The sequence below is a fragment of the Erigeron canadensis genome, chromosome 1 (assembly GCF_010389155.1).
Source record: "Erigeron canadensis isolate Cc75 chromosome 1, C_canadensis_v1, whole genome shotgun sequence".
Classification (NCBI taxonomy): Eukaryota; Viridiplantae; Streptophyta; class Magnoliopsida; order Asterales; family Asteraceae; genus Erigeron; species Erigeron canadensis.
Window position 1 is genome coordinate 1,778,942 of NC_057761.1, and position 25,578 is coordinate 1,804,519.

The following is a 25,578-nucleotide window of genomic DNA, read 5'->3' on the forward strand; positions in this document are numbered from 1 at the left end:
TTCCGACAAAACAAAGCAGGTATTCCTGTATCGACACGGGAGTGATTGAACTTGAATTAGACTGCAAAGTAGCACAAATAGTATTAGCTCAAGTATTTGTAAATTGTAATTAATATACTCGGATTATCAAAATTAGTTTAAAATATATATATATAATTTTTAACCGATGATGCAATTATCATGGAAATAATGTTCCCGTTTAAATTTTTCGCATTTTTGAGAAATTTTATCATAAGCATCATTTATGTTTTTTCAGCATGTGCTAAATATAAACATAGTAATAAAGAGTTTAGACATTAAGAAACGTCCTCTGGCTCGTTTCAACCTCATTTAGACTAAACTCTTACCAGAATACCAGAATCATTGTTAGCAACAATCGATTTCTTATGCTTATCCGTTAGAAAATCAATACCATATTAGCTATTAGCAAATGCATCTTATTCTTTTTCAATATAATATAAAAGTCACTCATGCCACACATAAAATCACCATAAGTCCATAATATAAGATAACCAGCCAGTTAAAATGAAAATTTTTTCGATAACTTTGATATTTTTATCAGCAACAACTTTGTTACCATTATTAATCTAGAATCATCCAAATTACCAACATACAAACTTTGATATTTTTATCAGCAACAACTTTGTTACCATTATTAATCTAGAATCATCCAAATTACCAACATACAACATACCATTGTATATAAGCTCAGCCGGACAACACCAACCAACTTTAATCGCATCATGTCTTCTCAGACGTGTTCCTCGCACCAGTATGTGCTTGGATACGGATCTCTGTTCTTGAGCTTGACCTATTAATAAATAATTGTTAATTGTACCCTATTATTAATCACATCGGGCACACAAATCTCCTGATTTGCAAAAGCGTCAAGTAAAAATTTGCTTCTCTCGAACCCGTTTAACTTCATTTCCTTATAAAAGCTAATAGCTATTTTAATGATACACGCCTTGAAATAGCCATGGAATCTACTTTAAGTGAAAATATATGGATAACTCCCTCACGCACCATATTATTTAAGGTGCTAAAAGCATCATCAAGCATTTTGTGCCTTAAAACATTACTAATGATAGAAATGTATGTAACAACATTTCGCGAGACATTTTTTATACTCCATCTCTTGTAGGAACGACTCAATGCCATCCCAATTCTTCCGATTTGCAGTATCCATCTGTCAAGCAATGAAATATAAGTTATATAGTTTGGAGCCAGACCAAATTATAAAAGACCATTGAACATCATCTCAGCTTCATTAGACTTTCCACTTGTAAACAATCCATCGATCAAAGTGTAAAATATAGCCAAGTCAAACGGAATTCTACACACTAATATTTGACTCTGGAGGCTAAGGACAACAACGACATTCTTGTCGTTAGAACATATCTATAAACAAATAGTTTATACTATTTAAAAGTAAAGAAACATGTAATATGAGGGGTTATGTAGTCACACGTATAATTTCAAGTCATTAAGTTTTAGATTATGTCTGACATTATTTCTGAAATGAAATATGTATGTATGGAATGATATTTGATGGTAACTTTTAATGAAAGATATAATTTTTTGACCAAAAACATTCTGTTTAACACCATTATTTTGACCCGATCTAAAACATTCATTTTAATGTCTTATCCTATGTGCCTAACCACCCCATTTTGCCTGTTACAACATAAAACAAAAATATGCAACTGCAAGACTTGAATACCCTCATTCTACATAAGCTAATTAAGGCTATTCTTTACCAGGAGTGAACATGACATAATTTCTTCGAAGGATGTAAAAACGCACACACATCAACTTAAAGCAAGGAAGTTTATCAAGAATTATACTTATATAAAGTAAAGGTTGATCATCATGTAATAGTAATGACAAAAAAGAGAATTACCATCACACATCTTTTGAGGAAACATGTAAAGAAGATATTTGTCACGTACGTAACTTGCATCAAGAATATAGATTGACATAGCGACATAAATATGCAGAGTGAGATTATCTTAATAAGTCAGATTGTCAGTTTAGTGCTAAACCCTGTTCATTCAACCATGTTCATTCAACAAATGACCAACTGCGAGAACAGGTGACAAAAAAACAAAGCCTTGTCACAATACTGACTTGCAAATATATAACATCCATCATCTCGCACTCATCATGCCTAATTAAATTCATGCTAAATTTATCCAGCAGGGGGTAAAGAAAACACACACCACATGAGCAGCAGAGAGAGGAGCGTTTTAATAATCCTATGTGAATGATATGGAGCTTTCTACACTGTGCTTGAAAAGAAATGAAACAGAGCTTTCTACTTTACTAAGAAGAAGTCAGTATCTTTCATGATCTAGAAAAATATTACTATCATCAAAGCTAAATGACCTCCTAACGCTAGACCAGTGACAAAGATCTCTTTTAATCTAGTAGAAATGGAGCTTGTTACACGTTATCCTTCAAGATTGTCATGATGGTTCCTTCAAAACAAAATTAAATAACGAAAAAGTGATTCAAATATTAGGTTTAGTAGAGTATACTTGTTAAAAACTCATCGTCATTAAGAATTGCAATATGAAGGACCATGAAGTGAGATAATTCACACTTCCATATCAATGTGATGATCAAAAAAATATATATACTTTTAATACTAATTATAATACCAAATGTAGGTAATTGTGTATTCAAAGATCATTAAAATGTTTTTTTAATCGGACTTGACAACAATACTCAAAAAGTTGTTCTATTATCTCAAATTAGAATCCCGGTGATAATTAAGAAAGCTAACAAATCAAGTTTTACTCAAGGAATGTACCTACTATATATATTTGGGCACTTTTATAAATCCTTATCGCTTGAGTTCCAAGAAGGCATCAGATTGTCTAAGTCCACTTTTAACATTGATATCGGCACTATTTCAGCTTGTCTAAGTTTTACTAAAGCAAACCATGAAATCTAATTTCACCTTTAACATTGATATCGGGAGTCAGGATTGATGAATTTCGTAAGATTGCCACTAAATTCTCAACATAATTATCATATTCAAAACTTAAATGTAAACCAAGACCTTTTACTTAAAAGCAAGCACTCTAGATTTTAAGTTCCACTTAAAAAACGTACCTTCGACGACTTTAACTCCATAACCATCTTTGAACAACGCCCGGTCTTCTAATTATTTGGTAACCATCAGTTTCCACAGATGTGCAGGTTATTAGGACAGATCTTCGAGCCATGGTCTGTTATCCACAGATATAAAGGCTATTATCTTTTTTTTGAAATACTTTGAATCATTACTTTCTACATTATAATCAATCATATCTGTGGGATGGTTTGCAAACAACTACTCTTTGGTAGCTAAATAATAAGCATTTTAACAAATCGATCTGAATTAGTTCAGCAAGACTAATTAGTAAGTAGGTTATGAAGCGAGACACCCTTAAGTGCTTCCACATTGAGGTTTCATGCGCTCAAAGTAAATTTTGGGAGATTTTCTACCAGTTTGACCCATTTCCAGGATCGGTTTTCAAATGTACTAATATATGACATATTTCAACCCAGGCTCATCTTTGACCTATTATATGCGTAAGGGACTAAAATTTTCAACACCAGGGCTCTGCTTTTAGATACAGCGGCCGCTCAATTTATGCACATATATTTCACTTGATTTGTATAGAGTTTACTCTAAATGTGCAAATTCCAACACTGTTTTAGTGCATTATTTGTAAACCTGCAAATGCAGAAACTTGTAATATCTACATTGAAGGTGACCTGTATAAGCAAATGTCGTGCCTCTAACATGTTTCACAATGGAACACCCAAAAACAGGTGCTCTTTGTAAACATTCAAAAGGCAAGCAATCCTTATGATCTTGCTTATAATTGTAAATGCTTTAATGTTCTAAACATGTAGTTATATATAGTGGTTGTAGATGTTTTAAGATGCAGGCATATATGACATTCTGGCCAAAAACAGTGTAGGAAATCAGGTTATAACCGCTTGATAACTCAAAAAAAACAAAACATAGAAACCGGAGTCTGGTTATTCAGTTTGATCATAAAACAACTAAATCGGGGAAAAAATTATCAGAAGTTAACTCGACAACAGAACACATAAATATGCATCACGTAAATGAAAGAAACCTCGTATTCTATCTCATGGACCCATTCCAAGAGATGACTAAGGGTTGCAAGTGGGCGCACCTGAATTATTTGGAGGCAAGGATTTACCAACTCCAGCCCACTCCACCGGATTCAGTCCCAAGATGACACCTAAAATCATGTATCAAAACATGATGTCATTCATCAAGACACAATCATGTATCAAAATGAAAGGGTCTAATTCGGGGGTTTCTTCTCTCTTTTATTTTCCCGTGTGGGTTAAATGGGCAGAAAGTCAACAAAGTGTATTTTAAAAACAGGAATTTTGCAACAAATAACAGCAACAAAACAGAATGTAAGCTGTAAAAAATGGCAAAACAACATTGAAGTATGTATAACTAATTACATAATTATGCATGCTTGAATTGTCATTTCATAAATGTTGAAAGTATATTTGGCAAGCTCGTGGTTCAAACCTTCCATTTTGTAGAGTAGACAGGAGGTTCTCCAAAGTTCATGTGATTTTTTTCCATCAATGTCTTCATGATGAGATTCTGAGATAGCACATATAATAAGTAAAAAATGTCAATCATGAAACACATATTCCCGGTTTCCGTAATTTAATCATTGAATCAACTAAAATAAAAACAAAGATAATAACAAATAGGTAAATTATAAATAACTGGGTATGTATATATATTACATATAAGAAAGAACAATGTTTAAGTGTTACCTTTATATGGTGATGCATCAAAATGGGATTAAAAGGAGTTGGTGAAGTGACGAATTAAATTGAGAATGAAGCTGAAAAGATCCCAAAAAACCTAGTTTGGAGCAATGGATGATCAGACGAACTGTGGTGGGCTTTGTGTTCCTAGGCTTCTTTATTCATTTCAACTTACATACTTTCTGGCAACAACACAAAAAATATCTTTTGTAGACATTACATCAAACACTTGGAACGCTTCATGTAAAATTATCTTATTTAAGCTATAAAATTAATTGAAGAATAATAAGAATTAAGAAGAAAGAAAAAAAAAACTTACTTTCATGAAGAAGATGGAATTAGAAAAAAGTTCTTCTGGCCAAATTTAAAACAAATGCATCACTAAATGAACAAATGCTGTATTGGAATGATTTAATGCAAAACTGAAGAGTTGGATGGTAAATGAACAAATCTCGAATGTTATTTTCTGTTTAGCTTCCAATTCTCATAACTTCACTAATTAATAACAAACCATATTTTATATATCATCATTATAATTGTCATCAATGAGACAGGAAGCCCAAAAAGCTACTATCAAATCAAATACATTCATTCATACATTCACGTAAAAGTAAGAAAAAAATCTTAAACGGGATTGAAATTATTATTTAACCACTGAAATCAAAACACAGTTAAATCATAAATACCATAATCAATATGAAGATTAAGAATTGATTGCATTCTTACAACTTTAGATATATATATATATATATATATATATATAAGATGTTTAAATATTCATTTGAAATCAAAAGCCCTAGTTCTAAAAAGGGTTGAAATAGAAACCCCCACCCTTAGCCCAATTTCTAAACTCCAGCTCCAATCCCCTAGCCACAGTCTCAGCTTGAAGCTTTTGCGTCAAACATAAGTCACTTTTTTCTAGAACCTTTTCAGCCTCTAAATTATCAAATATGCGCTTACTCTAATAATTATCACTATCCATTAATCAATTGAATGTCCCATAATACCCCTATCCCCTAACCTATGGTTATGTCACACACATATAAAAAAAACACAAATATCTAGGATCTACTACAGTCTTCGTCATCATGCACTCACCCAGACAGCCGCCCTCTTCACTCAACCGACGACAGATTATTTAATTGCCGCTTTTAAGAGATATTGTCGCATTGCGCAAGTATTATTCTAGTTTCTTCTAATCCAGGGCAATTAATATATAATATATAAAAAAAAAACGTATGAATTTAATTTATTAAAGTACTCGTAATATTTGCGAGTTAAAAAAGTATCTTTGTGATTTACCCTTTATTTTTATATTAATAATAAGGAAAGAAAGAGAAAAAATGAGAAATGGAGTCAACAAGGCAGGAAACTATGAAAATACCTCACGCAGAATGAATGTAAACGAGTCAATGGATTTGAGTTAACATCCGTTTTTGAAGAGAATGAAACATGATTATTTTCGATCTAAATAGGATGATATCACATAATTCTTAAGTTAAAGGACTTTTTGAATAAACCGATTCGTGTCGATCACTTTGATTATAAAACATAATGTTGATGATTTGTGACCGGTCGTGAGTCACTCAGACCGAAATAACATTGGGCCAAAGATTAGACTCTGAAATATATTACAAAACCCGGCCCATATTTATTTGTTTACATTTTTCATAGGGTAAAATCGGTAAAGGCAAAAATGAAAGTTCCCGAGCGTTGTTGAGAGTGTTTTTGGGTTTCTTCTCTGCTGGTATTTTTCTAATCCCTACTGTTTACTCTTATTTTAATTTTAGGTTTTAATCTAATTTTTAATTTAATTTTAGTACTGTAGACACGCATCCAGTTCTATACCTGCACATTATTATTATTATCATTTTTTTATGATTGTTATTTTGAATGTGTAAATAAAAATGTTATGACATAGCGAGTAAAATCTTTTTATTTTTATTTTTTCTTTAGGGTTTCAATTTTCAACAGTTTTTTTGATATTTTTTCTTTAGGGTTTAAGAATGGAGAAAGAAGTAGAGGGCGGTTGTTCTCCATTCAGCCTGTTACCAGACGATATTGTTGTTCAAATTTATAAAAAAGTAGCTGATTTGAAAACCCTTTGCCGTTGTCAGCTTATTTCCAAACATTTAGGTTCGATCGTCTTTCAAGTCGGCGACATTTTATTCAATGTTCCTCTTCGGATAGCCCTTGAAAACGAGAATCGATCAGAGGACATAAAAATCCTATTCGAATCATATAGATTGCCTGTTCTGGAGAACTCATTCGACGGTACTCTTAATTATGATATTGCTCCTCTTTTAAGATCAGATTCTTTTCCATCTGCCATTAAGTTTATCAAGAGGTTTAGGAAGCTAAAGTCTATATGCATTCAGTTTCCGTCTTACGTTAATATGAAGGTTGGTGTTTCTTGCGTCCAAGTGAGGATGGAGATGACTGGTATTAGAGGTGACTGGTTGGGAATTGAGGCACGGAAGTCGGAAGATGATTTGGAGGAATTGGAACTAGAAGAAGAAGAGGAGGAGGAGGAAGAGGAAGAAGAAGAGGAAGTCGGAGGTGACTGGTATTCTGATGATGAAGACAGTGATGAATATGAAGTGGAAAATGAGAAAGAATATTTATTGCTAAAGGCTATATGGCGCAATAGTACTTATTCTTCTTGTTTGACGTATGCGCTTGATAGGTTTAAGAAGGTATTTGCTTGCACTGTTGAGTTTCCGCTCTTGGAAAAGGTTTTCATTATGGATTCCAGTGAAAGTGGGATTGCAACTTTAAGTGGTGGAGAAATTGACAAGATGAGGAAATTGCTACATTAGTGCGGAACTAGTTAGCATTGGCTTATTGGTCATGTAGACGTTTCTGATACGGCATGAGAGTAAGTTATGTCTATAAAAACTAACCTGCAAGATCTGTCTAGTTCTATATGTTTTGCTCTTATTAATAGATTAATATATCAATCTTTGAATACTGAAATCTTTTAATTCTAGTCGGTTTGGTTACCTCACATGTACCAGGGTTTTGCTTGCATATATTGATTGTTATTGCGTTATGTTAAGTGATTTTTTATTGCTATTTCACTACTAAGTTTCATCTGTATTATGCATGATTACTAACGGGATAATATACGTTAGTAATTAGTAATTAGATATAAGATGTCAATGAACAATCTTTTCATGCTTTTCATATCACATCCTAGACAGCCTTTGGGAAAATTGATGTATGCAGATATAGAATTCATCTGTTTACTTGATTTGATCTCCTGTAAATGTATGCTTTGGATAATTAGAAACAAGTGTTCAAATATCAAAAGTAATAAACCAAAATTTGACTAACTATATAGGATAATAGTAATTTTTGGTTTTTATGCTAGCCAACATCCAGTTGTGCTGGTTTCACCTTGGGTAGAAAAGGTTGTGGGAAATCGTAGCAGATGAGCTAGTATCATCCCTGTCAATGTCACTCAATAACTTTATGTAATGCTGAGTTCCATCGTTTCTTCGTTTATAAAAGGGGGATTAGATGGGATGGATAGCAGTCTATGTAGTCAATTTCAGTGGTATACCAGTGGTATTTCGGTTTTCAGTCCTCCACTGGTATACTGGTCCAGATTTCTGTCAAAATTTCTGGTAAATTTCACCGAGTCCAAATTTCGGTGGTATACCAGTTTTTCAGGTTTTATTTATTTTTTTATTTTTGTCCAAACTTAAAATACAACATAAGAAACACTAATTTTTGCAAGTATTAACACTAATCTATCAAGTATTGACACTTTTAAGCTTGACTTTTGATATTTAGATTAAGTATTCAATTAATATAACTGCTATCTGTGTATAATTGTGATTTTTTTGGTATATATATAATTATATATAATATTTTACATAATATTAAAATTACCGAAATTCCACCGAAGTTACCGAGACTTCGTATACCCATCCTTGACCGAAACACCGAAATTTTGGTCCTTAACTACTTAGGTAGCAATTCATCATCTTTTGCTAACATTCTACGGGCCTTTGACATGGATGGTCTTAAAGATGGATCTTCTTGAATGCGAAGTAGTCGTATGTGTACCACTCTTATGGCATCCTTTTGGAAATTGATGTTAGGATAAACATGCATCATTAGATTCGGGTCAAATATTTCTGCCGCTGTCCCTTGCTTGAAATGCTTCCGTGTCTGTTCATTCACAACAAACAATGGGGAAAATAATGTTTTGCATTTGCTTATTCCCACTATAAATTTTACAATTGACCACAGGCACGATTTTAATAATCCAACTGATAATATTGTCATTTTGTAACCAAGTATGAGTGTGTTACTTAGAAACACTGTATTAATTTGTTAGGTTGCGTTACTATACTTACAATAGACACTAAGCTGTTTTCCTTTCCAGTGACTAGCTCCAGCAGTAAGACACCGAAACTATAGACATCTGCCTTTTCGGTTAATTGACCATGGGATTGGTACTCTGGAGCCATACCCCCACTAGTGAAAATGAAACAAACAGAACAAATTAGCGATAAAGGATGCTGTCAAAATTTCACATGCCCATGTTTTGGCTCTTTTCCTTTCCCGACCTGGACTCATTCTAGGTTTCTGTCGTGTTATCATTTGAATTTCAAGATATTATCATTAAGTATCTTTTTGAGTTTCTTGGTACCAATAAAAGAAACTGAAATATTAAGTAATTATCAGTTTGTTGCATGATGTATACATACATCATTAGTGATATACAATTAGCTCACTATGCTTTATGATGCACAACTTTCTGTTTAACCAATAAGCTGTGCACTTTAGCAGATCATTAAACAATTTAGAATGACTTGTACCTTTTCTTCTGTGTGTATATATATATATATTATATATCTTTGTTTACAGATAAATAAAGCTACAGTTAAAACGGTCACAGAACTAATAACGGAAACAACAATAGCTATTATCTCCTGCAAAACCCATACCAAAATCCATCAGAACAGATATATAGAAAGCTCAATCTAGTATCCTAACAGTATGTACTATCCCCAAATCCTATTTAGACTTTGTTGTTTACTGGAGCTGATGATTTTGTTATCCTAAAAGATTGTAATATCTGCCAAGATGGTATGTTACATATGTCCAATACTCAAGAAGTATTGTTTACCTCATTGGTTAGAGCTGCTTGTGGTTGGTTGAGGATTGAGGAAGTTGGTGTCAGAATACGTTATGAAACACCCTGGTGTTCAATACATGGCCCTTAGACATTGGCAAGCATTTCAATATCGACGCAGATGCATTTTCCAAACACACCTTACAAGTGCTTTGATTCAAAGTTCTCCGGCAGTCTGCAAGCACATATACATAGTCATTTCTAGTACTAGGCACCACCGCACCAGCATTGTTTCCCTGTCAAAATACTCATTCTTTCTTGATGCATCCGTTGCAGCATTAGACACAGCACGCTTAGTTGTATTTCCAATCAATCTATTATTATTATTTTTTTTTTACCACAAATAAAAATGTCATTGGGCCTTATATTCTCCTAGTAGAAGATGTAGTTTTGGAGTCGCAGAATAGCTTATTCATCTTGTTTGAAGTATGCGCTTGATAGGTTAAAGAAGGTATTGGGTTGTACTGTTGAGTTTCCGCTGTTGGAAAAAGGTTTTCATTATGGATTCCAGTGAAAGTGGGATTGCAACTTTAAGTGGTGGAGAAATTGACAAGATGAGGAACTTGCTACTTTAGTGTGAAACTAGTTAGCATCGGCTGATTGGTCATGTCAACTATTCTGATACGGCATGAGGGTAAGTTAAGTTTATAAAAACTAACCTGCAAAATCTGTCTAGTTCTGTATGCTTTGCTCTTATTACTAGATTAATATATTAATCTTGAATTGTTAAATTTTTCAGTTCTAGTCGGTTTTTGGTTACGTCACATATACGAGGGAATGCATGGAAGGTAATTCATGTCGAATTTTAGAGTTATTGACTTTTGAATGTTTAGTTTGTAGTAGCTGCTTACATATATATTGATATTGCGTTACATTAAGTGTTTTCACTAATTACTGTTGCACTAGTAAGTTTCATCTGTTCTATGCATGTCTACTAACGGGATATTACTTTGGTATATAGTAATTAGATATAACGTTTCAATGTGATTTGCACATGGCATATGATTAAGAAATTTAGAAATTGAGCTGTTGCTGCTCCACTTATCCTCAAAATATCTGTGAGTCGTAGGGAGGGAGGCATACTGTTTGCTTGATATCAGTCTTCTGCGCTTGCAATTATTAAGTTCCTATTTTCACTTTTACTGATCTTCAGTTATAGTTCTGGATATAGAAACAACATATCAAATTCTCTAAAATTGGGTGTTAGGTCTTAGTCATATTTAGTTCGGGCAAAGCATTCGAACACTTTTTTATGCTTTTCACTAAAGTTTACTTTAGGCACGATGATGTGAAAATGGGAACTTCATATCACATCCTAGACAGCCTTTGGGGAATTGATGTTTGCATATATAGAATTCATCTGTTTACTTGATTTGATGCCCAGTAAATTTATGCTTTGGATAATTAGAAACAATTTGTTCATATATGAAAAGTAAATAAACCAAAATTTGAGAAACTATATTTAGAAAATAGTAATTTCTTGTTTTTTATGCGTAGCCAACTTCCAGTTCTGCTGGTTTCACCTTGGGTAGAAAAGCTCGTGGGAAATCGAGGCAACTGAGCTAATATCATTGCTATTAATGTCACTAACTTTTGTGTAATGTTGAGCTCCATCGTTTCCTCGTTTAGAAAGGGGGGGGGGGGGGGGGGGGATTACAGGGGACGGGGAGCAGATCATCATCTTTTGCTAACATTCTTAGTGCCGCTGACATGGATGGTCTTAAAGATGGAGATTCTTGCATGCAAAGTAGTCCTAGTGTCTTAAATCTTAATGCATCCTTTTTTAATTGATATTAGGATAAACATGCATCGTTAGATTCGGGTCAAATATTTCTGCCACTGTCCCTTAGTTGCTTGAAATGCTTCCATGTCTGTTCATCCACAACAAACAATGGGAAAAAGTATGTTTTAGATTAAGCAGCATTTGTTTAAGGATCAGGTTAGTTCAACCTTGAATTTTAACACTCGACTGCAAGCACGATGTCTAAGATATCATTAATCAACTGATCATTTAACCAAATATGAGTGTGTAACATAGAAACTCTGTATAAGTGTAAATCAGTATAAATTTATGAGGTTGCGTTTTTTATACTTACAATAGACACTAAGCTGTCGGTATATTCTGTGGTTTTATTTCTGCTGTTTTCTATTCTACTGACCATCTCCAGCACTAGGACGCCAAAACTAAAGACATGTCTTTTCTGATAATTGAACATGGGCTTAGTACTTTGGAGCCATATTCCCTCCGGTGAAAATGAAATAAGCAAACAAATTAGCAAACTATTTTAGTGGCTCATGACTCTTTGGTATTAGCATGGTATACTGAACAAATTAGAGATAAAGACTGCTATCAAAAGCTTATAATGATTATAGAAATCTGCTGCTCTGAATCTGTTGAAGAGTAGGCTCTTCACAGCTATTTCCTGTCCATCTAGAGGAGCCCCCTAATGAGTATATCATGGTTTGCCTTGGCTATCTAAAGAGGTTTACAAGAAAAACCCAGTCACAAAAGGTTTCATCTGAAGAGGCTTATGCAATAAATAAGTTATTTTGTAAATCATCTTTGAAGGGCCAATAATGTATAAAAAGCTTCTATAATGTTTGGACAGTGTTAAAGTGTTTCATGTCCATATACCATAAAATTACGCTTTTTTGACTCATTACCGAGCCTGCTCATTTTAGGTTGTGCTAAAAAATACTACCTTGTAGACGGTCCCAAATCCTCGAAATCCTCCTTGCCTGACTGTACCAAAAGTGGATTATTTGTGAGTTTCTTGGTATCAATAGAAGACCCTAAAATATTAAGTAATTTACAGATTGTTCCAAGATGCATTTATGCATTTAAGCATTTTAGCAGATCACTAAACAATGTAGAATGACTTGTACTTGTTTTTATTCTGTATATATTTTTGTTTACAGAAAAATAAAGCAATCACTGAAGCTACTGTTAAAACAGTCACAAAACTAACAACGGTTTGCGGTCTTTGTTTTTTGACTTCAAATCTCGTCCCAATGGTCTATGGTCGCGTATCTGTTCTATATTCTAACACTCAAACATGTCAATGAAAAATTCTTCTTACCAGTCGATGTGATTAAGAGGAGAGTTGGCAATGGTAAAATCATCAAGTTCTGGACAGATGACTAGTTAAATTGGGAGAAACATGCTGATAAGTTACCTAGAGTTTTTGCATTAGAGATTGATATGGCATGCTGTATTTCTGATAAAAATTCTTGAAGATGGAATATTTTTGCTCCATCTAATCGTTAAAATCACTCTTGCTGAAAGTAGTGTTGACTGGGTTTGGAACTACCATGGTAGGAAGACCTTTACTGTTCGCAATCCAAGAAAAGCAACTGATAACACATTACTTCCTGCCGAGGATAAGAGTACAATCCGGAACCTGTATTTCCTAAGAAGGTTAACATATTTTTATGGCGGCTTCTAAGAGACGATTACCCTCTAGGATTAATTTAGTTTCACGAGGGAGAGTCAATATTTCTATTACTTGACCCGTGTGTTTGGCTGGCCTTGACTTCGCCTCCCATTCTTTTTGCTTTTATAGGTTCACCATGGAGACAAGTGAAAAGATTGCTTTGTGGACTAAACTTCACATCCCTAGCAGCGAACCTGATCATATGTAAGATTGGCTGACTTCTTCTCAATTAACTCGGCAATCTAGAACAATTTCTCAAGCTATAATCTTTATATAGGGTGGTGGATGGTCTGGAAAAGTTGAAACAAGGCCATTTTTGTTGATTGCAATAACATTTTCGAAGCAGGACTCTTTTGTGGATCACTTCTAGTTATGGATTATCTTTAACAACCTAAATTAAACATTATGAAAAGTGATTTACTTACCAAAAGTCCTTGGAGCTCAAAATTCCGGTTTTGAAGCCAGAGGGTGTTGTTCTTGCTTTTTGAGAGAAAGGAAGGAAAGAAAGAGATAAAAGAGAGAGAAAGAACGTGAGAAATGAGAGGGAGGGGGAGGGGTTAGCACATCACACTAACACAAGGTACACATTGCCACAAGCAATAGCTAGTTAAAAACCATACGGATATCATAACTAAATGCGTGGATGTAATAAAAATACCTTATACACAAATAAACCCAAGTCGATTTATTTATCATGTAACTTCACTAAAAGACAAAAGTACACATAATTAGTAAAGTCAAATACAAGTCAACGGGATCAAAAGTCAAGTGTGTTACAGTTGTAAACCTTGCCTTAGGTGGCGAAATCCGGCTTTCTAAAAGCCGAACTTTCTACCTTCACAAATATTTTTTCTCCAATTACACTAAAACAACAATTGGACAAAAAAATGTCTGGGATAACTTTTGGGTAGAGAAATGTCTAGATTATGAACTTTAACAACAACAACAGGACATCCGGCCACAAAGGAGTGCAAGACGGAAAATGAGAAATGTTTAGAAAATCATACATGTCTGCTGAGAATCTGAAAAGAAGAAATACTTGTCTGCTGGGTTCGGCTACTATAACTTTAACGGTTAAGTTAATATACCGTTTAAGATAACGAAATGTACCTTTAGCTTTAAGTGAAGGGTATTTCATTAAGTTCAACTAAATTTAACAAATAATTCGCGGTAAACAACTAGCTAGCATGATCAAATCCAAATAAACCAAAATTTGAGATGCTATATTAAAAAGGTGTGGTAATTTTCTTTTTCCATGCATAGCCAAGATGGCAAAATACGGTTCTGCCGGTTTCATAATCAACTGGTATCTATCACCTTTGGACTTTGGTAAAAAAAAAAAACGTCAGTAGGAAACTGCAACTGATCTGGAATATCCCTGTCAATGTCATCCAACATCTTCTGTGTACGTAATGTTAAGTTCCATGCATCGTTTCTTCGTTTAGAAATAGAGGGATTACACGGGACGGCAGTAGTTTATCATCTTTTGCCAACATTCTAATTAGTGACATGCATGGATGGAGCTTCTTGAATGCAAAGGTAGCATACACACAATTTCATGTAACCGAATAAAGTGATCAGAAATGCTTCGTCTCAGTGACACTAATATGTTTGCTTTTCCATCAACCAATTAAAAGAAAATTGAGTATTGTCTAGTTTCATTATGTATACATAAAAATACGTATATATTTATTTTATATACATAATAAATATGTGATTAAATTGTTTATTTATTTATTTATTAAATAATCAAAAATCAGAATTCTTTCTTAAGGGTAATTATAAAATATGCATGACGGATTGATAGTGAGACCGAATTAACATTGGGCCCAGAATACGAAAACATTATACAAAACCCAGCCCATACTTTCTTGTAGGCCTATAAATTAGATCTACGGCAAAGTCAAAATTCAAAGTGTTGCAGAGAGAGTGTTTTGGGGTTTGTTCTCCGGTGGTATTTTTCTAAACCCTAATTAACTATTCGATTTTAATTTTAGTTTTAATTTACTCCCTGTATTTTACTTTTTAAGATTATAATTTACTACACTGCATGTAATAATTTTATGACTAAGTGTAAGATTATTTTATGTTGTTAAAAGATATGATAGCGAAGTGAATAGTGAATACTGTTTTCGGGTTTGATTTTGAATATTTTTTCTTAAATTATTGTTTTAGGGTTTAATAATGGTGAAAGCAGTAGAGTACGGTTGTTCTCCCTTCGGTCAGTTATCAGACGATATCGTTATTCAAATCTATAACAAAGTAATGGATTTGAAAACCCTTTGCCGTTGTCAGCTTATTTCCAAACAATTAGGCCCAACCGTCTTTCAAGCCGACACCATTTCATACAATGTTCCTCTTCGATTTGACTATGAAGATTGGGATCGTTTAGAAGACGTGAACATCCTAATGGAATCATTTATATCCAATAAAAAGGCGGACTCCGCAAGTGCTCTTGATTCTAATTGTTAGCTTTTGTAATAATTAGTGTTAGTTTTGTATTTCCTATTTGTATTGTCCTTGTATTTAATTAAGTATGGTTGGAGGGTTGTTTTGATAATTAATTAAGGGCTTGTATTGAAAAAAGCTAGGGTGCTAAGTGTAATTGCTAGGTGTATATAAACCCTCCACCACTCCACAATTTGTAACCTTTTTGCACAATATTAATAGTAGTTCTAATACCTACATTTCCTCAAATACCTACTTTCCTTTATTTCATCTAAAGGTTCATTACACAATTTGCATACATTACACTTGGTATCAGAGCAAAATCACAACTTGTGAATGATCCATGGATTGATTTTGTTCATCTTGTGTGCTATTTTGTGTTTTTATCCCAAAATCGAAAGCTTTGATCTTTATCCACTATACTTGTTATAGTAAACGAATTTCTTACTTTAATCCACTCCTTACCTTCCTAAAACATCACCCATAAACTTTCAAATCCTAACTCAAATCACAATGTCTTAAAATCGAAAAACAAACATTCTGTTCTGAATACCGGATTTCATACCGGTTTTCAAGTTTCTTGATTTGTAGGTCTAATACCGGGTTTCCTCTGTGTGTTTCATTGGTCTAATACCGGGTTTAATACCGGAATTCGTACCGTTTTTCTGTCGAAATTTTCATTTTTCTTTTTCTCTCAATACCTGGTTTACACCAAAACCGGTATTAGTTTACCATTTCCTAAATTTAATAACTCTTCATAATTTTTGAATTTATCTTTGAAAACCGGTTTTCCTACTTCCATTGTAGAAAACCGGTATTAGTTCATAATTTCTTGTTTTGGCTATTATAATACCTGGTTTACCCCAAAACCGGTATTTGTTCTCTTTTTCTTCAATTTTCTAACCCGTTATAATCTTCAAGGTTTTCAACGAAAACCGGTATTAGTGAATTCTTCACTGATTACTGGTATTTGTAAAGGATTGCTGTGTGGTTGTGTTTGTATGCTTTAATACCTGGTTTCCACCAAAACCGGTATTTGTTCTTCTATTGAACATTTCTTAAGCCGAAATTCTGCTCTTCTCTTAAGCTGAAAACCGGTTTTTGCTCTTCCAACACGAAAACCGGTATTAGTTCATCTATTGTGAAAAATCGATTTCTTTTTGTGATTGGTTGTGTGGTGGTTGTTGAAATACCTGGTTTACATCAAAACCGGTATTTGTACCTTAATTCACTACTTTTGTGAAAACATTACTCTGCTCAACTTCTGTCCTCAAAACCGGTTTTTCTACTACCAATGACTAGTTTGGACTCTTTGATCATCGGTTCTGAGACTCGCCCACCGGTATTGTACAGTGACTGCTATCCACAATGAAGAAATCGTTTTATAAACTGGGTCTCTAAGCAACCTCTCGGAGCTCAAGTGAAGGAATCATACAAGAATGGGCCTGCTGAACACACTAATCTAGTTACCAAGGAACCTCTACCTCCAGAAAGCTGGAGCGCTTCTCAGAAAAACCGCTCTCAAGCTGATGATTTTGCTGTGTCCTATCTCTACCATGCTCTTCCGAATGAAATCTATCGAAATGTTGACTCCTATTTCACTGGTAAAGAGATATGGGATGAACTCGAAAAACAATTTCAAGGTTCAGAGGTCTCCACTGCCATTCGTCTGTCATTTGTTCTTGACTTGTATGAAACCTTTAAGCAGGAAAAAGGTGAATCTCTTGAAAGTGCGTATGGCCGTTTTTGCAATGTCATCAATGATCTGAGAAAGGAAAAAGTCAAGAAAACACAAATGGAACTTAATATCAAGTTCATCAGAAGCCTAGAAGATGTTTGGCAAACTTTTGGTACTCAGATCAACACCCAATCAAATTTTCACAAACTTGACATCCACAGTTTGTATGAAAAGTTGAAATTGAATGCAAGGGACGTGATGAAGAAACAACAATCCAAGGCTCCTGAAAACTCTAGCACAGACCCACTTGCTTTACTTGCTGAGAGAAAGTCTTATCGTTCCTCCAACATTTCCATTGACGAAATGCACTCTGATGACGAACCATTTGTTGAAAGTGATCCAGAATTGGATGATACAGAGAAACAAATGTCTTGTGACTTGGCATACTTTACCCAATCCTTCAAACGCAAGTACTTCAAGCGTCGACAAACAAACAATCAACTCCGCACTTCATCTGTGTCTTCATATGCTAGAAGTTCCAATGCTCCAAAGTTTGACTCCAATGACAACTCTGCTCCCACTAACAAGAAGATTCAGAATCCCAGAAAGTTTGAAAAGAAGGTTTCTGATCCAAAGCCCGAGTCAAATAAATGTTATAACTGCGGTGCTCCTGGTCTTTTTGCCATTCACTGCCCAAAGCCCACTCTGAAGAACAAAGAATATTATCAGAATAAGTTGATGCTTGTCAAACAACAAGAGTGTGGCATGGCTCTTCTTGCAAAGAATGAACAGTGGCTCCATTTGACTGATGAAGAAACCGAAGAGTTGAAGGCGAATGTCTGCTTCATGACAAAGATAAAGAAATCCAAGGCTCTTGATGAAGGATCTGCCAGCTCAGAGATAGAAGATGACGAGGTAAATTCTAATCTCCATTCTGATATTCCTCTCCTGGAAATTACTCGTCTACTGTCTGAATGTGATAAAACTGTTGCTCATAACAACTCTTTAACCTTAGACATCTCTTTGTTAAATGAAGTTTTGATTGAAAAAGACAACCTTTTAAAGGAATTTCAACTTCAAATTGAAAAACTTCAAATGGATTTCGATGTTTTTCAGAAAACAAAACACTCAGTTTCTTTCACTCCTTCATCTGAATTACTTCTTGAAAAACAAAACCTTGAATTAAAAGTTCATGAGCTAACTCAGACTGTTAAAGAAGCACAAATTGCCAAATCTAATGAGTCATTCCGTGCTGACGCATTGTCTGAGGATCTTGTTACCCTGCAACAAAGACTTCTCGAAACCAAACCTACACTCAAAGAGTTTGAAGATAAAATCTCTTATTGAAATTATGCTTGTCGCATCAAAGATTCTTTAAACCAAAAGCTTGAAAGTAAAATCGATGAATTAAAAGAACAAATCAAATTTTACCAAGTCAAGGTTTACAAACTTGATCGTTCTAACAAGCAAATTTTTCTTCATAAACCTAGAGATTTTGATTCTAACTTTACTCAAGGGTTGGGTTTCGAGAAACCCAATAACCTACTCACTGGCAGAACTGAAGTCCCCTCACTGTACGATGCTGATCTAATGCGATATGGCCTAACCATTCAATATGTTCGACCAAGTTATGGTGACTTTGAGACTGATGAGCATCTATCCAAAGGTTGTAGAATTAACTTGAATTATGATCAAATCAATGACTCTTTCGATCTTTTCAATCTTCCACTTCATCCTAAAAACAAATCAAAATCTATCATCATTGAGGAAATTGATGAAAAGTCTGAGGATAACAAATTTGCTATCATTTCAAGTAATCAAACACCCAAGGTTGACATTCCTACTCCTAAACCAGCTCCACCAAGACCTTATATTCCTCAAGTAGTTTTAGAAAACCAAGTGGCCGACTTGAAACAAACCATTTTGGACTACATCGTGTGATAGATGCTCTGGTGTCTCAAGGCCATTGTAACTCAAGAATGCATGATAAACCTGCTACCTCTTCTGATAGTTCTTCTGATTGTATTGATCCTAATTGTCCTGTCTGTGATGTGCTGAAAACCTCTTCTACTTTCTCTTCTACAATCAAATCTGTTTGTGAATTAGTTGATGTTACTTTAGCAACTGATAGTGATTCTGATCTTTTGTCTGATGTGGATAGTCCCGTAAAGTCTCGAAGTATTTCCATCCAAACTGACCATGATAATGAATTTGATGAACCAATAAGTGAGAAAAATGACCCATTTTCTGATGTTGATAATCCCATTGAGACTCGTAGCATTGCCATCCAAACTGACTTTGATGAATTCTACAGTGAGACCCTTGATCCTTTGGTTGAGATTGAGTCTGAGAAGAGTGTCAATCAAAATACTTCATATGATCATTTCTTTCCAAATATTGATGAACCAGTCAAGTTTTCTGAAGAAACTCAAGCCTATTTCAGTGAACTTGATACCTTAACAAAGAAATTTGAAAATGAAAGAGACAAACGGTTGACCTTGCTTTTAGATTTCAACAAACTTAAATTGGAAATGGAGTATAAAAAACATCATACTTCAAGCTTTTGTTAACAATAACTATGAAAAAGCTTTCAATTTGCTCAAATCATGTAACTTTCCAATAAAGCAAAATGTTGTAACTAAACCAATGTCTTCAAGTTCTTCAAACTCAACCAAAGCTTCTCCTTCCCCTTCTATACCAATAATCCCAACCAATGACAAGTTTTGTCCTTCTACCTCTGTTGTCCCCACTGTAAACTTGGAATCAAAGTCTGGGTCTAAATCTGTCAAAATGGATTTTTCGACCTTGCCAAATCTGAACAACTTTCTTGAGGAAGACCTAGTTTTTGATCCAGTTTTCGAAAAACATTTTGAACGAACAAAAGAAAAGGTTCATTCTTCCGAACAAAAGCAACCGTCTATCTCAAAACCAAAGCAATCCTCTGTCTCAAAACAAGGTACTAAGAAATATCAGAAAATTTTTCAAAAGAAAGAGGTTTCTTCAACTGTTAAATCCTCAAAACCAAAGAACAACAACTCTCCATCTGTTGTTCAAGATTCCAAGTTCGTTAGACCTCCCACTAAGACCACTCCCAAGTCTCCATTACATAGACCACCTCTGAAAGGCCGTAATTTCTCTCATCAAAGACTTAAGGTTCCACTCTATGAAGCACCGAAACGGCAAAAAGCTCCACGTTCCCGTTTCGAAACGCGCCGGGAACGGAAACGCCGGCGAAACGCGTCCGAAACGTATCGATGGCGTTTCTTCGTACGTCGAAACGTTTCATGTGAAGTTTCCTATCCGTTTCTGAATTTCCAAGGAGTTTCCAAGCAGTTTCTTCGATTTTTGAAATTATACTTTGGGTTTTGATGGGCTTTTCGGGCTGCTGCATACGTATCCCAATCCAAACCGAATTTCTATACGACTATACATTATAGTCATATTAGTAGATACGATCTTCAAACCCTACATCAGTCGAACAAACAAAAAATTATACATAATAACATATACGACTATACATACTCTCTCATCTTTGTCGAAACTCTATTATGGCTTCTCAAGAAAACCAACAAGATACACAAGGGTCATCATCAAATACATCAGCATCAGCTGATCAACCTCCATTGTGGCAATATGTCGAAAAACTCGAAAAGCAAAATATATCAGGTGGAGCATGGAAATTTAAGTGCAGCTATTGTAGTGAAATTAGATAAGTATCATATTCAAGGGTCAAAGCACATTTGCTTGGTTTAAGAGGTAATCCATAATCTTTCATCTTTGTAGTATTGTATGTGTGATCTTTATATTGTATTGTTTTATGTGTTTATATAGGTTGTATTGGGATGTAAGGATGTCGACATGTGTTATATAAAATAGTGTAGGTGGATAGTCTTTTCACAGGAGATGTCGACACATATATATATTGTATTGTTTATGTGTAAGCTTTTTTCAGTTCTTTGTCTTCATGTTTCTTTTAAACTCTAGAATGTCAACATATGTAATATATTGTATATTATATTGTTTTGTGTGTAAAGTTAATTTGTCTGCTTTCTTGATGGAACATGAGCATGTCGACATGTAATGTTAATATTTATGTGTAAGGTGTTTTCTTGTTTCTTTTTAGCAATTTATATATATATGTATATTGACATCATGATATGTACTTTATTTAAAAATATCTAGTAGGTTATTATTGATTTATTGGAAGCTACATATATTTCTATAGGTCAAGGGATTGTTACTTGCTCTAAAACAACAGCAGATGATAGACAAAAGTTGAAAAGGTTAGACGATGCATATGAAGAAAAGAAAGAAGAGTTAAAAGCAAAAGAAGTTGCGTTGCCTTGTGAAGCTGGTGTTGGATTTAAGAAAAGAAAAGGTGTTGTATCACCTTTTGAAAAAGCTTTTGGTGTTGAAACTAGGGACCAACTTGATCAAGAAATAGCAAGGATGTTCTATACTGGAGGTTTACCTTTTAATCTTGCAAGAAATCCACATTATGTCAAGGCTTTTCAGTTTGCTGCGAACAACAAAATTGATGGTTATATACCTCCGGGTTACAATAAGCTTAGAACAACATTGCTGCAAAAAGAGAAGGATAATGTTCAGAGGCAATTGGAACCACTTAGGTCTACATGGAAAGAAAGAGGTCTGAGTATTGTAAGTGATGGTTGGAGTGATCCTACAAGAAAGCCTTTAATCAACTTCATGGCTACCTCAGGTAAAGGTCCTCTGTTTCTAAAGGCTGTGGATTGTTTTGGGGAAACAAAAGATAGATTTTTTATCGCTAACTTGATGCAAGAAGTTATTAATGAGATTGGTCATGAAAATGTTGTGCAAGTCATTACTGACAATGCAGCAAATTGTAAGGCTGCAGGACAAATAATAGAGAGTAAGTTTCCTCACATTTATTGGACACCATGTGTTGTTCATACTCTTAACCTTGCTGTGAAGAACATATGTGCACCAACTAATGTGGAAACAAATGCACTAGTATATGAACAATGTAGCTGGATAAAAGATGTTCACGGGGATGCGCTTGCAATCAAAAACTTCATCATGAACCATAACATGAGGCTTGCGATTTTTAATCAGTTTAGTCCTCTTAAACTCCTTTCGGTTGCCGATACTCGCTTTGCCTCTATCATTGTGATGCTCAAAAGATTGAAACTTATCAAAACTGGTCTCCAAGAAATGGTCATAAGCGAAAGTTGGTCTAATTATAGACAAGATGATAAAGAGAAAGCAAGCTTTGTTAAAGCAAAGATACTGGATGATGAATGGTGGGATAAAGTATCATATATTCTTAGTTTTACTAGGCCTATATATGATATGATTAGAGCTTGTGACACCGACAAGCCATGTTTACACTTGGTGTATGAGATGTGGGATACAATGATTGATAAAGTGAAGCTTGAGATCTACAAGAAAGAAAAACTTCAAGTATCTCAAAGAAGTATCTTTTATGATGTTGTGCATGGTATTCTAGTGGCTCGATGGGCAAAGAATAAAAATCCCCTACATTGTTTAGCTCACTCTTTAAATCCAAGGTATACGGTTTTAAACTATATGCTTGATTTTATTGATTTCTATTATATACTTATGTTTTGAATTTTCAATATTGTAGATATTATAGTGATGAGTGGTTAAGTGAGGATTTGACAAGAAGTGCTCCACATAGGGATGCAGAAATTTTAGTTGAAAGGATGAAATGTTTTCGAAGGTTGTTCCCTAATGATGATGAGTATAGCAAAGTCCTTGACGAGTATACAATGTTTTCAATGAAGAACGGATATTTTGAGGATTTAACAAGCATTTCTAAGATGGCTACTATGGAACCCAAAAGTTGGTGGGTTAACTTTGGTGCTCAAACTCCTTTTCTCCAGACTTTGGCCTTTAGATTACTTGGACAACCTAGTTCTTCTTCTTGTGCTGAGCGTAATTGGAGTACTTACGCATTTATTCACTCGCTTAGGAGGAACAAGTTGACCACAAGTCGTGCTCAAGACTTGGTTTACATCCATAATAATCTCCGACTATTGTCAAGGAATCCAAATGAAGATGTAAAGATGTGGGATGTGGGTGGAGATGGTTTTGATTCAATGGGAGACGTAGGGTTTTTGGAGGTTGCCGATCTTTCACTAGATGAGCCGGAATTTGAAAATGATTTGATTATTGATGAGTAATTACCTTTATAGCATGTAGTTTTTTTTTTTGAGTTTAAACTTTACATCTACATATATTTATTTTGGATTTTATTTCATATATTTTTAGTTTTCAATATATTATTTATTGCCGTTTCTTTGTCGTTCCCGTATCTTGGATTTTTGATTTTTGCCGTTTCCCGTTCCCGTAACGTTCCCGTTTCCGAAACGTGTACCCGTTTCGGTGCATCATAGGTTCCACTTGATAATTCTGCTCCTACACAACCTATGTATCACAAGTACTCTAGCTTCCCTAAGGAATCGTTTGTCATCCCTAAATGCACTTTGACTGTTGTTAGAGACGAGACCTTAGGATCAGCTAGATACCATGATCAATATGGTTGGTTTACAACTACCTCGAAGAAACCCGTTAGAAAGACACCTGTGGCTAATTCTCATAAGAAAACCCCTACTAATGACAAACATATTCATGTTTCAGGTGACTTGCGCCTAGACACTATGAGTAGGTGGCTTCCTAAAGATAGATTTTTGCATGCTACTAGGACAGTCAAGACTAATGGAAAAACCACCTCTGTGAAACAAGAATGGATTGCTCGTGGACCTTATGTTTCTAGTTCTAGATCTGATAGGACTAGTTTTTCTAAACCATAAGTACTTTGGAGGACTGTAATTTGTCTTTTATTTTTGAACTTGTCTGTATGATGTTTCCTTTATTCTCAATAACTGTACTCTTATGCTTAAGTGTTTTATCTTTTCTTGTTTGTGTGTGCTTGCTTTTATTTTGTATCTTCTCTCTTGATTCTTTTCTTTCTTAATAAATGCTCTGCATGTGCTTCCCTAACCCTCATGGACCCAATTTACCATGGGTACCTAAAACCATATTCTCAAACTGCTCAGGAATACTTTATATGTGTTTGGTACGTCGATTCCGGATGTTCGTGACACATGACTGGAAAACGATCTATCCTAAGGAACTTTGTTGAGAAATTCTTGGGAACTGTTTGATTTGGTAATGATAACATTGCTCCTATTCTTGGGTATGGAGATATTGTTCAAAATGGGATTACCATCAAACATGTTTCTTATGTTGAAGGACTTGGACATAACTTGTTTAGTATTGGTCAATTCTGTGATAATGATCTTCAAGTTCTCTTCCGTCGATATGAATGCAAAGTTCAAACGGAAGATGGTATTGATATTCTTACCGGAACCCGTGATGACAGTTTGTTCACCATTGATCTCAACTCACTCCCCACTCCTTCATCCGAAATCTGTCTTGTGTCCAAAGCTTCTGCTCAACAAAGCGTGAAACTCCTCATTCTTGTCATTGTCGATGATTATTCTCGCTATACATGGGTTTTCTTTCTTCGAGAAAAGAGTGAAACTCCTTAAGTTATCATCGACTTCATAAAAAAGACGCAAGTCAACATCCAATCAAACTTTCGAATCCTCCGCTCTGACAATGGTACTGAATTCAAGAATGCCACTCTTGAAGCTTACTGTTCCTCCGTTGGCATTACTCATTAGTTTTCTGCCACCAGAACTCCACAACAAGACGGAGTTGTTGAAAGACGTAATCGAACTCTTGTCGAAGTTGCACGCACCATGCTTGCTTACTCTAAGTTACCACAAAATCTATGGGCTGAAGCAATTGCTACCGCATGTTTTACACAAAACCGCTCAATCATCAACAAGTGGTTCGACAAAACTCCTTACGAGGTGATCAACAAAAGGAAGCCTAACGTGAATTTTCTGCATATTTTTGGATGTGTATGTTACGTTTTGAATGATCGTGAAAATCTTGGTAAGTTTGACCCCAAAGGGAACGAGGCCTACTTCATTTGGTACTCAAAAGAATCCATTGCATACCGCGTCTACTTT

At 34.8% G+C, this 25,578-nt stretch overlaps 3 protein-coding genes and 2 long non-coding RNA genes across 6 annotated transcripts; 2 read left to right on the top strand and 3 right to left on the bottom strand.

Annotated features, from left to right (window-relative positions):
- Positions 1–517: 517 nt before the first annotated feature.
- Positions 518–5,402, bottom strand: LOC122585916. Its single transcript, XR_006321818.1, has 7 exons — positions 5,144–5,402; positions 4,831–5,006; positions 4,574–4,651; positions 4,200–4,268; positions 3,121–3,236; positions 1,027–1,189; positions 518–811 (listed from the first exon to the last, which is right to left on the bottom strand). It is a non-coding gene; the product is annotated as an uncharacterized LOC122585916 (long non-coding RNA).
- Positions 5,403–6,478: 1,076 nt separating this feature from the next.
- LOC122585227 lies at positions 6,479–7,833 on the top strand. Its single transcript, XM_043757345.1, has 2 exons — positions 6,479–6,571; positions 6,822–7,833. The coding sequence occupies exon 2, from the start codon at positions 6,831–6,833 to the stop codon at positions 7,641–7,643; it is 813 nt and encodes a 270-aa protein (XP_043613280.1). The 5' UTR covers positions 6,479–6,571; positions 6,822–6,830; the 3' UTR covers positions 7,644–7,833.
- A 771-nt stretch (positions 7,834–8,604) lies between these two features.
- Positions 8,605–9,475, bottom strand: LOC122588378 (cysteine-rich receptor-like protein kinase 2). Its single transcript, XM_043760485.1, has 2 exons — positions 9,192–9,475; positions 8,605–9,003 (listed from the first exon to the last, which is right to left on the bottom strand). The coding sequence occupies exons 1-2, from the start codon at positions 9,303–9,305 to the stop codon at positions 8,794–8,796; spliced, it is 324 nt and encodes a 107-aa protein (XP_043616420.1). The 5' UTR covers positions 9,306–9,475; the 3' UTR covers positions 8,605–8,793.
- A 2,770-nt stretch (positions 9,476–12,245) lies between these two features.
- Positions 12,246–13,968, bottom strand: LOC122585081. 2 transcript variants are annotated; one of them, XR_006321655.1, is made up of 4 exons: positions 13,833–13,968; positions 13,150–13,589; positions 12,676–12,716; positions 12,246–12,449 (listed from the first exon to the last, which is right to left on the bottom strand). It is a non-coding gene; the product is annotated as an uncharacterized LOC122585081 (long non-coding RNA). The 2 variants fall into 2 exon arrangements; XR_006321654.1 differs by having other exon boundaries at positions 13,150–13,601.
- A 7,113-nt stretch (positions 13,969–21,081) lies between these two features.
- On the top strand, positions 21,082–23,718 carry LOC122585009. The gene is made up of 3 exons (XM_043757103.1): positions 21,082–21,199; positions 21,759–23,082; positions 23,160–23,718. The coding sequence occupies exons 1-3, from the start codon at positions 21,082–21,084 to the stop codon at positions 23,716–23,718; spliced, it is 2,001 nt and encodes a 666-aa protein (XP_043613038.1).
- Positions 23,719–25,578: the final 1,860 nt, after the last annotated feature.

Bases quoted from the DNA above. Each gene is read 5' to 3' on its own strand.
- LOC122588378 (XM_043760485.1), bottom strand. From the start codon at position 9,305: ATGGCTCCAGAGTACCAATCCCATGGTCAATTAACCGAAAAGGCAGAT. The intron at 9,004-9,191 runs GTAAGTATAGTA...GTGAATGAACAG, and splicing joins AAAACAGCTTAGTGTCTATT to ACACGGAAGCATTTCAAGCA.
- LOC122585009 (XM_043757103.1), top strand. From the start codon at position 21,082: ATGGCTTCTCAAGAAAACCAACAAGATACACAAGGGTCATCATCAAAT. The intron at 21,200-21,758 runs GTGGAGCATGGA...ATATTTCTATAG, and splicing joins CGAAAAGCAAAATATATCAG to GTCAAGGGATTGTTACTTGC. The intron at 23,083-23,159 runs GTATACGGTTTT...TCAATATTGTAG, and splicing joins GCTCACTCTTTAAATCCAAG to ATATTATAGTGATGAGTGGT.
- LOC122585227 (XM_043757345.1), top strand. From the start codon at position 6,831: ATGGAGAAAGAAGTAGAGGGCGGTTGTTCTCCATTCAGCCTGTTACCA.